Raw genomic sequence first — 16,171 nt, 5'->3', positions numbered from 1 at the left:
ACGGGAAAACGCGAACGGCGCCGGACGCAAACTAGCAAACACACTTGCGCTGCGCCTTGCGTCGCATTGCGCCGGGTGTATTATAGAGCCCCTAGAGTTTCATGACAGAACTTTGTAAAGAAGGGGTCATGAACTGTATTATTTTACTATTTTAACAATGTTTCCTGGAGTGCACTTACAATGTTAGTATGATTTTTACATCAAAAATGATCATAATTTAGAAATAAAAGCCATTTTTTCTACCGATTTTAGCTCTCTGATTTGAACGCTCTGTTTTAAGGGATGTGTCTGCTTTGAGACTTCAGTGTAAACACCCACTGCTGTGATTGGCTCTTTGCATTTGAAAATAGCTAAGTATTACATGTGGAACTCTCGAAAACTTTTAGCACATTTTTACTATCACATTTCTCTAGGTTTGCTAATTGTGAAAAGTGTTGATTATTGCATTATATTGAGATCATGGCATGAAAGGTTGCAGTGATGAGCATGTAGCCGATCACAGACATGTTGAGCGCATGAATGCAGTGATCTCTATTTCTGCACACAACTAATGCTTTAATCTTAACTAATCATGCAAACACAATGTAAATAAGAGATTCGTTGATTCGAACACTCGCGCTGTTTGATTGACAGCTCCAGCGATTGTAATGGAAGCGTTCTTTGATTGCTTTCTATATATAATTTAATCACAGTTTAATTAACAGAATATTTTCATCCTACTAAGAGAAATGATGTGAAGTTAAATGTTTAGTCACTGGTTTGCTTTACTGACAATAAACGATTTTGGTCATTCAAACTGCTTTTATGATTTTTATACTGCTTTTTTGTAATTTTTTTGGAGCTTTGCAAAAAAATGTGAGGTCACTATCTGCTGTCATTGTATGGAAAATAGCACACATCCTTCTTTTGAATTTGCAGTATCATTAATTGTATTATTTTATATTTATTTAATACATTCAAAATAATATGTAGGCCTAAATTTAAGATTCATTTATTTGAATTGCATATAAAATTTCATAAAATATTGCTTGATCTGCAGCCAACTTTAATAAATGTAATTGTTTTCAAAATGAACAGATTTATGCTGATTCTCAGCATTCTGAATAAATGCATTGAAAATACCCTTACCTGTTTCACTTATGCATGACTGACAAATATGCATCACATTAGTTTGTTTATGTTAAAATTGTGTAGTAATCCAAATGGGTAGCAATTCAAATAAGTAAATCTTGAATTTAGGCCTAAATTTTTTGAGTGTATTATTATTATTATTGCAATAATTATTACTCTTTTTATTACTATTGTTAGCATTACATCAGACATCTTGCTCTTTAGAGTTCAGAATCTGCCATATAAACTCCCATATATAGATTGAGCATTAGTCTGGATTCCATTGTCGATTGGGGTTTGACATTACTAACAGCTCGATGTTGTTTAACTTGCAGGTGTTGAACCCCATGGGCTGGGATGCGTTCGGTCTGCCGGCTGAGAACGCTGCCATCGAGCGAGACCTGGACCCCGAGGAGTGGACCAAAAGGTGCCGTTTCTCCACTCGATTAGTCACACAGCAGCCCTCACTGATGACTCTCCAAACAATCACAACTACACACACACATAACGATCCGCCGTACGGGTTCCTTAACACCCCTTATTGTCTTGTACGCCTATCTGTGTGTCTTACAGTAATATCGAGTCCATGCGGAAGCAGCTGGACAGCCTGGGGCTCTGCTTTAATTGGGAGCGGGTGAGTGAGCGGAGGTGGATGGAACAGATGTGGGAACTGACCTGCGTCTCTCTCTGTTAACTTTGCTGGCTTACATCATTGTATCGGTACACATCAGGGGTTTTTCCTCAGACACATATCCTCAGACTGGCATGTCTGAGTTATGTATGCTGTATTTTGAGCGTTGTTAGTCGCCATGTGCATTACAGGCTGTGTTTATTAACTTCTTACTCTTAATAGTTACAACAAAATCAAGAATAAATGGTTTTAAACCATTATTTTAAATCAGTTTTCTTAGGTCATGTAAAATATGAAAAAGTCATGGAAATTTTCAAAATCGTTCCCTCTTCCCTATATAGTACACTTACAGTGTTTAAATTCTTAGTGAACAATTTCATTCCCTATTTAGTGCCCTATTATCCACAGTGCACTCTCTTTTAAAGTGTACTACTGATCAGGGCCGTAACCACCATAGACAAGTCCCCCCAATAATTAGAAATAGGCAAATTGTCCCCCATATACAGTATATTACATTTAAAAAGTTACATTTTTAGGCTGGTCTGCCTCAGCGGTCTAACAGCGCTCGTCACTGTCAGAATGAGTGAACTGGCCAATCAAATCAAAGAAGGCGGGGCTCACTGTTCACAGAAGGCAAATGCAAATTACAATGCAATGCTTTAATTTTAGTAGTGAAGAGTAAGTAGCTAAACATTTAATATTTGATGACTGTTTTATGATTGAAATATTTAGCGACCAACAGTAATATCCAGTGATGCAAACTACAGTTTTTATGAAATTTCACCGTTTTGAATTGAAAACATGCTATTATTTGATTAATATGATATGATTAATGTAATTCATAACTGGGTGTGACGAGACAAGAATCAAATAAGAATGAATATATTTTAAAAAATATATATATTATTTGCAAATAGTTTAAATTGATTACTTAAAGGTGCCCTAGAATTAAAAATTGAATTTACCTCATCATAGTTAAATAATTAGAGTTCAGTACATGGAAATGACATACAGTGAGTCTCAAACACCATCGTTTCATCCTTCTTGTGTAAATTTGATTTTTGCAAAACACCTCTGAAAAACAGGCGAATCTCAACATAACAGTCGGGATCATTAATATGTACGCCCCCAATATTTGCATATGCCAGCTCATGTTCAAGGCATTAGACAAGCCAGTATTAACGTCTGGATCTGTGCACAGCTGAATCAACAGACTTTATGCAGGTAAGCAAGCAAGAACAACAGCGAAAAATGGCAGATGGATCAATAATAACTGACATGATCCATGATTACATGATATTTTTAGTGATATTTGTAAAACTTTCTAAATGTTTCGTTAGCATGTTGCTAATGTACTGTTAAATGTGGTCAAAGTTACCATCGTGTCTTACTGTATTCACGGAGACAAGAGAGCCGTCGCTATTTTCATTTTTAAACACTTGCAGTCTGTATAATTCAGAAACACAACTTCATTCTTTATAAATCTCTCCAACAGTGTGTAATGTTAGCTTTAGCCACGGAGCACTATCAAACTCATTCAGAATCAAATGTAAACATCCAAATAAATACTATACTTACATGATCTGATATGCTGCATGACGAACACTTTATAAAGATCCATTTTGAGGGTTATATTAGCTGTGTAAACTTTGTTTATGCCATGTATTATAGAGTTGCGAGCTTGGGGGCGGAGAGCGCGCGATTTAAAGGTGCCACACGCTGAATTTCTAATTATGCCTCAAAACAGGCAGTTAAAAAATTGAATACTAAAAAATCTATGGGGTATTTTAAGCTGAAACTTCACAGACACATTCAGGGGACACCTTAGACTTATATTACATCTTGTGAAAAAGCATTCTAGGGCACCTTTAAAATATAATAAGTATCTGTCTACCAAGCTCTGATAATGTATGGAATATTATATTAATAGTTTATCCAAAAAACAAACAAACAAAAAAACAAGAAATACCATATTGGCTTTAGGGGATGTCTGGGGTAACAGGAATCGATGCCTTTTAGCAGCACAGACGTGTCTGTCACCGACCGCATGCTGTTTTAAGGCAGACATTCCACCGGGAGAAACGGAAAAGGCTTTTGATCAAACTGTCATTAGTTACTAACTTTTCCCCATTCAGCCCTGTATTTAGAGAGTCTCTTGTGTTTAATGAGCTGACTTGAGCTCGATGTGTTTTAAGATAACTCACAGGTTTACGGTGTATGATCTCAGACTCCGTCACTAGGCAAACAAAGATGCTAAAATGTAATCACGTGAAAATGAGCTCCTCTACTACTTCTTGTTCAATTGATTTCTTTATATTTGCTGTTAGTATTATCCACATTGCAAAATCCTTATGTGTTTATTCAGCTATGTGTTAACCTATGTAAAGTATGGGATGCATCATTCAACCTTTAAATACGGGACGATCTCGTATTTTATGATACGGGTGCTAACCCTGTATATAGACCATAATGCAATGTGAATAGGACTGCCAAGCTTAAAAAAAAAAAAAAAATTGGTTGTTTGGTTTAAAAAATCCGTACTGAAATTGACACTACCATTCAAAAGTTTGGAGTCGGTAAGATTTATTTAATGTTTCTGGAGGAAGTCTCTTCTGCTCACTAAGGCTGCATTTATTTAATCAAAAATACAGTAAAAACAGTAATAATGTTAATTTTATTATCACTTAAACTGTTTTCTTTAAAGGGTTAGTTCACCCAAAAATGAAAATTCTGTCATTTATTACTCACCCTCATGCCGTTCTACACCCGTAAGACCTTAGTTCATCTTCAGAACACAAATTAAGATATTTTTGAAGAAATCCAATGACTCAGTGAGGTCTCCGTTGCCAGCAAGATAATTAACACTTTCAAATGCCCAGAAAGCTACTAAAGACATATTTAAAACAGTTCATGTGACTACAGTGGTTCAACCTTAATGTTATGAAGCGACTAGAATACTTTTTGTGCGCCAAAAAAACTAAATAACGACTTTATTCAACAATATCTAGTGATGGGTGATTTCAAAACACTGCTTCATGAAGCTTCGAAGCTTTACAAATCTTTTGTTTCGAATCAGTGGTTCGGAGTGCGTATCAAACTGCCAAAGTCACGTGATTTCAGTAAACAAGGCTTCGTTACGTCAAAAGTGTTTTGAAATTCCAATGGTTCATGTGACTCCGGCAGTTTGATACACGTTTTGTTTCACTGATTCGAAACAAAAGATTCGTAAAGCTTCGAAGCTTCATGAAGCAGTGTTTTGAAATAGCCCATCACTAGATATTGTTGAATAAAGTCGTTATTTGTTTGGTTTTTTTTGCGCACAAAACGTATTCTCGTCGCCTCATAACATTAAGATTGAACCACTGTAGTCAAATGAACTGTTTTTTTTTAAAAAATGTAGTACCTTTCTGAGTGTTTGAAATTATCTTGCTGTCAGTGGAGGCCTCACTGAACCATCAGATTTCATCAAAAATATCTTAATTTGTGTTCTGAAGATTAATGAAGGTCTTAAAACAACATGAGGGTGAGTAATGACAGAATTTTATTTTTTTGTGAACTAACCCTTTAATATATTTTAAAATGTAATTTATTTCTGTGATCAAAGATGAATTTTCAGCATCATTACTGCAGTCTTAATTGTCACGTGATCCTTCAGAAATCATTCTGATATGCTGATTTGATGATCATGAGCATCAGCTGATCATGCTGATGCTCATGAAACATTTCTGATTTCTGAAAGTTCGAAAGAACAGCATTTATTTGAAATAGAATCTTTTGTAACATAATAAATGTCTTTACTGTCACTTTTGATGAATTGAATGCATCCTTGCTGAATAAAAGCAGTAATCTTACTGACCCCAAACCTTAAAACAGTCGTTTAATAAACACTACATTATAAAGATATGCTAATGAGTAATTGAATTTTGTGTTTTATTTCTCTTTCACAAAGTTTCTGCTATGGTTTTCTGAATGATAGTGTGATATCAGACACATTTCACATGGCTGGAACGCTGTATTCACCAATCTGTTTTATCATTTATTATTAAAAGAGCCTTTAGAAGTTACCCAGGACCAGTGCTGTGTAAGTTACTCTAAAAAAGTAATTAATTACTAGCTACTAATTACATCTTCAACAGTGTAATTAGATTACTGTACTGTTTAATATCTCTAAAAAGTATTGCATTACTTATTAGTAATTACTTTCTAAATCCCATATCAACCTCGACCAGTTAAACAATACAAGGATAGACGTGATACTGCTCTTTCAAATAAATAATATAAAATTGCATAAATTATTCTTGACCTGACCATAGTATTTAAAGGGAGAAGGTTACACTAAAAACATACATTTTACATTAGACGTTAAATTTTGATGTTGATTCCACTATTGAGTTGTTCTGTAGTCTATACAGTATTTAATGTGATTACATCAGAAGTAACTGTAATTAAATTACAGAAAAATTCAGAGTAATCCCTTACTTTACATTTAAAGTATTTCAATTACAGTAATTAATTACTTGGTAATGCATTACACCCAACACAGCTCAGGACCTTATTTCAGAATTGATTCAATTAAATTTTCCATAAATTAGCACAGAACACTCATAAATAGTTAAAAGCCATAGTTTAAGCCATAAACGGACCTCTTCTGTACATTACTATTTTAACCCAGAGCCTTTTTTGCCGGTGCTTCTGTCATCATTTACAGCTGGATTGTGTTGACTGTATCTATGGCGATAGCCGGCTGATGAGCAGCACCGGGCTGATGCCAGACGTGCCACTCTGAGTTCAGTTATACCTAATTGGATTAGAGAATGTCTTCTTAATGCTTTTAGAGTTCGTTAAGTGAGACAAGCTCTGGCTGTCTAATGCTTAAGACTGGCTTCGGTTTGGTCACGTTACCATAGAGACCAGACCGATGCAGAGATGACTGTCAAAGTGGACATTGGTTTCTTTATAACCTCTTGGTGACCTCTATTCTTCTGGCCCAAATACTCAATTTGGGACAACTTTAGGAGTCTAGACTGTGAAAGGGGCTCTTGAAATAACACAAAAGGAAGTATGGGAAGTGTTAAGCAACCCAAAAATCCTTTACATTTGAGCTCTGCTCAATCTGGACATTCTAAATAAATATAAAATAAATTAGCTTTGAAAAGAGATTCATAAATACATGAATCCTAAAGGTTTTTATAGTTTAAATCCTAAAGGTTTTTTAGATCCTTTAAATCCTAAAGGTTTTTATAGTTTTTATCCAGACTTTTACTGTAGTGGATTTTTTTCTTTATGGCTCGGTCTGACGAGTAATTCAAGCATTTTCACTGATCCACTACAATTATCACTAACCCTAAAACAAAATCATACATTATACTTTTAGAAATATTGTTTGTGTGCGTAAAAATATCTATACTATCCTTATTGTTTTGCCCTGTATATTGTAGTTTTGCTCTGCCTTCTATCCATGGGTTGGATATTTTTCAGATATTTGGTTTATATTGAAATGTGACTTCTTTCATTTGAATGTGGTCTTGTCTAATCTTTTGACAGGAGGTCACAACCTGTCTGCCTGATTATTATAAGTGGACCCAATATCTGTTCATCAAGCTGTTTGAGGCTGGACTGGCCTATCAGAAAGAGGTGAGAACACGCGTCATGTGATCAGTTGGTTTTTCGTCTATAGCTGAGAGATAAGTTAATTCCTCAGAAAGTAATGTTTATCAGTGTAAATAAATTACAAGCAAAACATTTTTAAAAAAGTAGTTTTACTGAGAAATGATAAAACAATACACTTCCATTCAAAGGTTTGGATCACTATCATTTTTTTTTTCTAAAGAAAGTGATACTTTTATTCAGCAAGGATGCATGAAATTGATCAAAAGTGACAGCAAAGACATTTGTGTTACAAGAGATTTCAATTTCAAAGAAATGCTGTATTTTAAACTTTGTTCATTAAAATTTTCAAAAAAAAACTTTGCGGTTTCAACAAAATACAAAGCAGCACAAAAGTTTTCAACATTGATGATAATCAGAAATGTTTCATGAGCATCAAATCATCACATTAGAATGATTTCTGAAGGATCATGTGACACTGAAGACTGGAGTAATGATGCTGAAAATTCAGCTTTTATCACAGGGATAAATTACAGTTTACTATATATTCACATAGAAAACAGTAATAATAATATTTCACAATATTACTGTTTTTACTCTATTTTTGATCAGATAAATGGAGCCTTGGTGACCAGAATATTTCAAAAATATAAAAAAATCTTACTGATCCCAAACTTTTGAGCCCACAATCCACAATGATCCTGTACTTCCTGTGATGGGACACCTGTGTGAATTTCAGGAGAAATTACTTCATACATGCACTAAGAATCACATTGACACCAGCTGATTACAAGCCATTGAGCCAAAATGATGAATAAAAGTCCATTTTAGTGAATAGAAAAGATCCTGCGCCATTCATTTACAGATTCCACTTGGTTTAATATCTAACACAATGACATTTTATGTGTTCATATATTTTCTCTGTGGTACTGTGTGCAGGCGCTGGTGAACTGGGACCCCGTGGATCAGACGGTTCTTGCAGATGAACAGGTGGATGAAAGCGGTCGCTCATGGAGGTCTGGAGCTCCCGTCGAACAGAAGCTTCTTAAGCAGTGGTTCATCAAAACCACCAACTATGCCAAGGTACAACAGCCTGAAGCAGTCTGATCCTATGAGGCTTTTTTCCTTGTTCATCTTTCTTTAGTGTGTAATGTTGCTGTTTGAGCATGAAAAAGCTCTGCAAATTCCCTCCAGTGGGAGTTATTCTCTATATCAGTGTCAACTTCTTGAAACTTCTTAAGTTTTCTTCCAGCAATGAACACATCACAGTATTCCTCATTTAAATAATTAATATGCAGAATAAAGGGGCGGGGCCTGGTTGAGTTAGTTAGTAGTGTGTTGAATCTCACGGTTATGGTAAGGGACGGGACCTTTCCCAAACACACTCAAAGCGCTTGACCAATCACAACACACTGCTCCAGCCGACCAATCAGAGCACATTGCTCTTTTCAGAAGGAGGGGCTACTGACAGTAGCGTTACTGACAGACTGGGAAGAGAGGAGCTGCAACAATGGAGAATATGAGGAAAATAATGAACATTCAAGCATGAAAACCTGTTCTAGTAGAGCCCAAAAACAACATCAAGACTTTGAAAAAGGGCAAAATATAAAACAAAATATAAAAATATAAAACAGTCATGAAGAATCATATAGGGATTTATTTTCTGGAAAATTGTAAAAGTTCTGTGAATGTCTATAAAAATTAAATTGTATGCTCTATTCTAGAATATTTCTTTGGCTAGGTATTGTACAGTACATTAAAATAGTGATTCACAAATCAGACATCACTATTGTTTGAAGCCAGTTTTGAGTTTTCTTTATGGTGAATTGGTCAGAATATTTCATAAATTAGTCAGAATTAGTCAATTAGTTTGAATTAGAATTATTTTATTTACAAACCCGATTCTAAAAAAGGTCTTCCCTGAAAGAGACGATGTCTGGATGGGAGCATATGTTGTTCTAGAGCTTGGATATACCTTTCAGCATTGATGGTGCCTTTCCAGATGTGTAAGCTGCCCATGCCACACGCACTCATGCAACCCCATACCATCAGAGATGCAGGCTTCTGAACTGAGCGCTGATAACAACTTGGGTTGTCCTTGTCCTCTTTAGTCCAGATGACATGGCGTCCCAGTTTTCCAAAAAGAACTTCAAATTTTGATTCGTCTGACCACAGAACAGTTTTCCACTTTGCCACAGTCCATTTTAAATGAGCCTTGGCCCAGAGAAAACGCCTGCGCTTCTGGATCATGTTTAGATACGGCTTCTTTTTTGACCTATAGAGTTTTAGCCGGCAACGGCGAATGGCACGGTGGATTGTGTTCACCGACAATGTTTTCTGGAAGTATTCCTGAGCCCATGTTGTGATTTCCATTACAGTAGCATTCCTGTATGTGATGCAGTGCCGTCTAAGGGCCCGAAGATCACGGGCATCCAGTATGGTTTTCCGGCCTTGACCCTTACGCACAGAGATTGTTCCAGATTCTCTGAATCTTTGGATGATATTATGCACTGTAGATGATGATAACTTCAAACTCTTTGCAATTTTTCTCTGAGAAACTGCTTTCTGATATTGCTCCACTATTTTTCGCCGCAGCATTGGGGGAATTGGTGATCCTTTGCCCATCTTGACTTCTGAGAGACACTGCCACTCTGAGAGGCTCTTTTTATACCCAATCATGTTGCCAATTGACCTAATAAGTTGCAAATTGGTCCTCCAGCTGTTCCTTGTATGTACATTTAACTTTTCTGGCCTCTTATTGCTACCTGTCCCAACTTTTTTGGAATGTGTCGCTCTCATGAAATCCAAAATGAGCCAATATTTGGCATGACATTTCAAAATGTCTCACTTTCAACATTTGATATGTTATCTATATTCTATTGTGAATAAAATATAAGTTTATGAGATTTGTAAATTATTGCATTCCTTTTTTATTCACAATTTGTACAGTGTCCCAACTTTTTTGGAATCGGGTTTGTATTTTAAAATCCTTATTTAGTATTCACAAATAACTGGAAAGTCTAAGGAAAAGTCATTGGTCGAAAAGGTAAAACAGGGGAAAACAAATTACAATCTATTATCTTTTTACAAGGTACCATCATAATAATTCAGAACAGCATGTGTCCTTATGAGATATTCATAATGCTCTCGGTTACAACAAAGTACTTCAGTATGATTCCAGACGAACATGCCTGCGATTTATTATTGTACAGTATCTGCTGCAGGGAGGCTGGCTAGAGTGCACTCGATCTTAATTATACTTCCTCTATTTAAAAAAATATATATTCCACCCACACAATAACTGTTTTAAAGTCCTGTGAGTCTAAATCAGTTTATCTGCTCAAGATCTCACAGAGGAGGCCTGTCTGTGCTGAAGATTTGGAGGCTTATGATGCCCTCGAGTCATGTCGAAATGATTGTATTTACATGAATGTCACTACAGTGTGGTAATCATCAGTGGAGGCGTCTGTTAAAGAATCATGTTGGAAGCAAAATGGAATTGGTCATAATTAAGTTTAAATAGTGAAATTAGTTTTGTATTCTACTAATGAAGCAAAAACAATAAAGCTTGCCGGAATTTATAGCTCATTTAGCCAGTTCATACAACAACAGACCCGTGTAACTGTTTTCCCATGGTTCTCTGTGGCAGCGCTAAAAAGATAAATTACATAATGCTGCAGTTGCACACCTAATGCACATCATTTACTGTTCATTTACTTGCATTAACACTGTAAAGCTTCATGTCTTTGTAAGTGCAAAAAGAGGAAAAGGAATGTGCCCTTGTATCTTCCACACAATCCGTCGGTATCTCCCGCATGAAACGACCCCGTTCCCCCTGGTTCAGGTTGATTCCATCTGAGGTGTGAACGGTTCGTCTGGTCCTCCACCTCTGATTGTACTGGGATTGAGAGCCAGCTCTGAACCCGCAAATATTTTTATTTTTTTTGTCCAGTACAGCTATTATATTGTGGAAAAGCTATTATTATATAACCTAAAACTTGCCAGCTTGCTCATTCAATGATCCTTAAAAGCACAATGCCTGGCAAGCACCCATAACACTCTAGAATAGTAAAGCCAACTGGTTCACGGGCAAACACAACTCAGATAAAATAAAATAACTAAAAAAACCACACTGTAAAAATGTGTTTTTACAGAAAAAGACAAAACCTGTTAAAGGATTAGTTTAAATGTCCTGATAATTTACTCACCCCCATGTCTTCCAAGATGTTTATGTCGCTCTTTCTTCAGTCGAAAAGAAATTAAGGTTTTTGAGGAAAACATTTCTAGGATTTTTCTCCATATAGTGGACTTCACTGGGGTTCAATGGGTTGAAGGTCCAAATGTCCATTTCAGTGCAGCTTCAAAGAGCTCTACATGATCCCAGACGAGGAATAAGGGACTTATCTTGAGAAATGATCCGTCATTTTCTTTAAAAAAAAAAAAAAAAAAGTATTTACTTTTTAACCAAAAATGCTCGTCCTGCACTGCACCACACATTAATCACGTTGGAAAGGTGAAAAGATTCTTTTAGGTGGAAGAATCATGGTAGGGCGAAAAACTCCATCTTATTTTCTCCTCCAACTTCAAACTTCTCCACCACATCTGACATTGTTGTTTTACCTTTTTTTGTAAAGGCCATTTGACTTAGTCTTTGCACGTTTGCTTTGTAGACACTGGATCGGTACTTCCGCCAACATCACGTGTGACCTTTCCAACGTGATTACGTAATGCATGGCGCAAAAGAATTACAGTATCTCACAGAAGTAAGTACACCCCTCACATTTTTGTAAATATTTTAATATATTTTTTCATGTGACAACACTGAAGAAATGACACTTTGCTACAATGTAAAGTAGTGAGTGTACAGCTTGTATAACAGTGTAAATATGCTGTCCCCTCAAAATAACTCAACACAACTGCTGGCCCCCAAAGTGAGTACACCCCTAAGTGAAAATGTCCAAATTGGGCCCAAAGTGTCAATATTTTGTGTGGCCACCATTATTTTCCAGCACTGCCTTAACCCTCTTGGGCATCATGGAGTTCACTAGAGCTTCACAGGTTGCCACTGGAGTCCTCTTCCACTCCTCCATGAGGAGATCACGGAGCTGGTGGATGTTAGAGACCTTGCGCTCCTCCACCTTCCGTTAGAGGATGCCCCACAGATGCTCAATAGGGTTTAGGTCTGGAGACATGCTTGGCCAGTCCATTACCTTTACTCTCAGCTTCTTTAGCAAGGCAGTGTTTGTCTTGGAGGTGTGTTTGAGGTCGTTATCAGTCAGTCTCTGAAGGGAGGGGATCATGCTCTGCTCATTCATGGTTCCCTCAATGAACTGTAGCTCTCCAGTGCCGGCAGCACTCATGCAGCCCCAGACCATGACACTCCCACCGCCATGCTTGACTGTAGGCAAGACACACTTGTCTTTGTACTCCTCACCTGGTTGCCGCCACACTCGCTTGACACCATCTGAACCAAATAAGTTTATCTTGGTCTCATCAGACCACAGGACATGGTTCCAGTAATCCATGTTCTTAGTCTGCTTGTCTTCAGCAAACTGTTTGCAGGCTTTCTTGTGCACCATCTTTAGAAGAGGCTTCCTTCTGGGACGACAGCCAGGCAGACCAATTTGATGCAGTGTGCGGCGTATGGTCTGAGCACTGACAGGCTGACCCCCCACCCCTTCAACCTTGCAGCAATGCTGACAGCACTCATACGTCTATTTCCCAAACACAAGCACTGTATATAATGCTGAACACGTGCACTCAACTTCTTTGGTCAACCATGGCGAGGCCTGTTCTGAGTGGAACCTGTCCTGTTAAACTGCTGTATGTTCTTGGCCATCGTGCTGCAGCTCAGTTTCAGGATCTTGGTAATCTTCTTATAGCCTACGCCATCTTTATATAGAGCAACAATTCTTTTTTTTCAGATCCTCAGAGAGTTCTTTGCCATGAGGTGCCATGTTGAACTTCCAGTGACCAGTATGAGAGAGTGAGAGCGATAACACCAAATTTAACACACCTGCTCCCCATTCACACCTAAAACCTTGTAACACTAATGAGTCACATGACACCGGAGAGAAAAAATGGCTAATTGGGCCCAATTTGGACATTTTCACTTAGGGGTGTACTCACTTTTGTGGCCAGTGGTTTAGACGTTAATGGCTGTGTGTTGAGTTATTTTGAGGGGACAGCAATTTTACACTGTTATACAAACTGTACACTCACTACTTTACATTGTAGCAAAGTGTCATTTCTTCAGTGTTGTCACATGAAAAGATATAATAAAATATTTACAGAAATGTGAGGGGTGTACTCACTTCTGTGAGATACTGTAAGTGTGAAACCATCAAGAAACCTTTAGTCTCCAACGCCACAATTTTCAGAACCGCAACCTACCTGGAGTCTCCAGAAGTGCAAGGTGTCAGGATCTCAGTGACTTACGTTAGCTAAAGAATCCTAAAAAATGACCTCCAGTGATTAAGTAAGAATCACAAGCTGTGGTGTAGTAAAATACATGAAGACTGTTTTTTATAGGCTTTATAGACCGAGAGGACCAGCACCACATCCTCTTGTATCACTGTTTGAAGAATTTATCTTCCAGAATCTAGCAATACAATTTTGGGAGTTCATTTTTAGTCCATATCTGCAAGACGGACTTCAAGGTAGGAGATGGACTAAAAATTATCTCCCCAAACTTACTGCCACATTCTACTTCTACTGCATTTATTTATCTTAGTTAATGTTAATCTCAACATGTACTTAGTTAATGTTATTTACATTAACTAACAATTAACAATACATTTGTAACAGTATTTATTAATCTTTGTTGATGTTAATTAATAAAACTACAACTGTTCATTGTTAGTTCATGTTAACTCAGTTCTATTCAATTATATTAACAAATACAACGTTTGATTTTATTAATGTATTAGTAAATGTTGAAATTAACATTTAAATAAAATATAATTGCTAATGTGTTTTTTTCATTGTTAGCCTTTTTTCATTGTAAAAATTACGAATTACCATATAATTTACTTTAATTTGTGGTTGTTATCAGTACATTTTAAGGTAAGAAGCATATTTTGATAGATTGGTGTATTGAGAGGTTACAATGAAGATTGGATACAGTCTGCAGTTAGGAGATTTGAAAATGAAAATCAAGAGACATCTCTAAATAAAAAACGGTTAAACTCAGAAAATAAAACTATTACATGTGTCGTTCAATACTCTCCTATTTGCCCAGACTTAAAAAAGATCATAGATAAACATTGGTATATCCTGAAATCCGATCCTCTCCTTGATGTCTTTGAGAAAACACCAAGATATGTGTATAAACGTCCTGATAACACACGTGATCTTTTGGTAAGAGCTAACGTTAATTTATCTGTAGAACGATCCTCTCACTTTTTATCTATCCGTCCAGGTAACTATAGTTGTGGTCGCTGTGCGTAAATGAGTACACCCCCTTTGAAAAGTAACATTTTAAACAATATCTCAATGAACACAAAAACAATTTCCAAAATGTTGACAAGACTAAGTGAAATATAACAGCGGTTTAACTTATAACATAAAAGTAAGGTTAATTATATAACTTATAGAACAAAATTTTCAGTTTTACTCAAATTAGGGTGATGCAAAAATGAGTACACCCCACTGAAAGTCTCTGGAGCAAAGCTACATTTTAGACTACAAATGTCTAATTTAACAAGAATTGTTACACAGGTGTCCAGCAGACAGCTGACTGTAAAAGGGTGTTAAAACCCCTTCCCATTTCATGCTGTCAGCAATGGCACCACATGAAAGAGAAATGTCACAAGACCTGAGAAAGAAAATAATTTCTTTAAACCAGAAAGGTGAAGGCTAAAAGAAGATCAGCAAAGCTTTACTTATCAGTTAGAATACTGTAGCAAAAGTGGTAAAAAAGTTTAAAAAAGATGGAACTGCAACCATCTCACAGAGACGTCCAGGTCGTCCATGGAAGTTAACACCTCGACAGAAGCGTCTTCTGATGAGAAGGGTTGAAGAAAATCGGCAAGTTCACTGCAGTTATCTAAAGAAGTAGAAAGCCAAACTGAGGTGACTATTTCCCATGACACAATACAGCGTACACTGCAGAGGAATGGCATGCATGGGTACCGTCCACGAAAGAAGCCTCTCCTAAAGCCCAGGCACAAAAAAGCCCACCTAGAGTTTGCCAGGGCCCATGCTGACAAAGATGAAGACGACTGGGACTCTATACTCTGGAGTGAAGAGACCAAGATAAATGTTTTTGGAACTGATGGACTTCAAAACTGCATGGCGTCGCATAGGTGAGGAATACAAAGTATTTAGTGGCTCCTGATCTGACCCAATCGAACACCAATGGGGAATTCTGAAGAGACGAGTTGAGCATCACTCTCCATCCAGCATCCAGTCTCTAAAAGAGGTCATTCTTGAAGAATGGAAAAAAATAGATGTCGCAAAATGTCGCCAACTTGTTCATTCCATGCCTAGAAGACTTGGTGCTGTCATTAAAAATCATGGAGGCCATACAAAGCACTAGATGTAGTAGTTTTTGTTGTGGGGTGTACTCATTTTTGCATCACCCTAATTTGAGTAAAACTGAAAAATGTGTAATCTAAGTTATATTATTAACCTTACTTTCATGCTATAAGTTAAACAGATGTTATATTAAACTTAGTCTCGTCAACATTTTGGAAATTGTTTTTGTGTTCATTGAGATATTGCTTAAAATGTTACTTTTTAAAGGGGGTGTACTCATTTACACAGAGCACTGTATATAGGAAAAACAAAACGTGCTTCAAAGACTAGGATTGCAGAACATCG

General features: G+C 36.8%; 1 protein-coding gene across 3 annotated transcripts in view; it reads left to right on the top strand.

The window, feature by feature from the left end:
* The window catches only part of lars2 (leucyl-tRNA synthetase 2, mitochondrial), a 113,678-nt gene that overhangs the window by 32,670 nt on the left and 64,837 nt on the right, over positions 1-16,171 (top strand). For all 3 annotated transcript variants that reach the window (XM_048152529.1, XM_048152527.1, XM_048152528.1), the window contains exons 4-7: positions 1,446-1,537; positions 1,684-1,744; positions 7,286-7,375; positions 8,288-8,431. In XM_048152529.1, the coding sequence (XP_048008486.1) occupies positions 1,446-1,537; positions 1,684-1,744; positions 7,286-7,375; positions 8,288-8,431 (387 nt within the window). The remainder of the gene's footprint in view (positions 1-1,445; positions 1,538-1,683; positions 1,745-7,285; positions 7,376-8,287; positions 8,432-16,171) is intronic.

The sequence above is a fragment of the Megalobrama amblycephala genome, linkage group LG13 (genome assembly GCF_018812025.1).
Source record: "Megalobrama amblycephala isolate DHTTF-2021 linkage group LG13, ASM1881202v1, whole genome shotgun sequence".
NCBI lineage: Eukaryota > Metazoa > Chordata > Actinopteri > Cypriniformes > Xenocyprididae > Megalobrama > Megalobrama amblycephala.
This window is presented reverse-complemented; position numbering and strand designations above follow the sequence as displayed.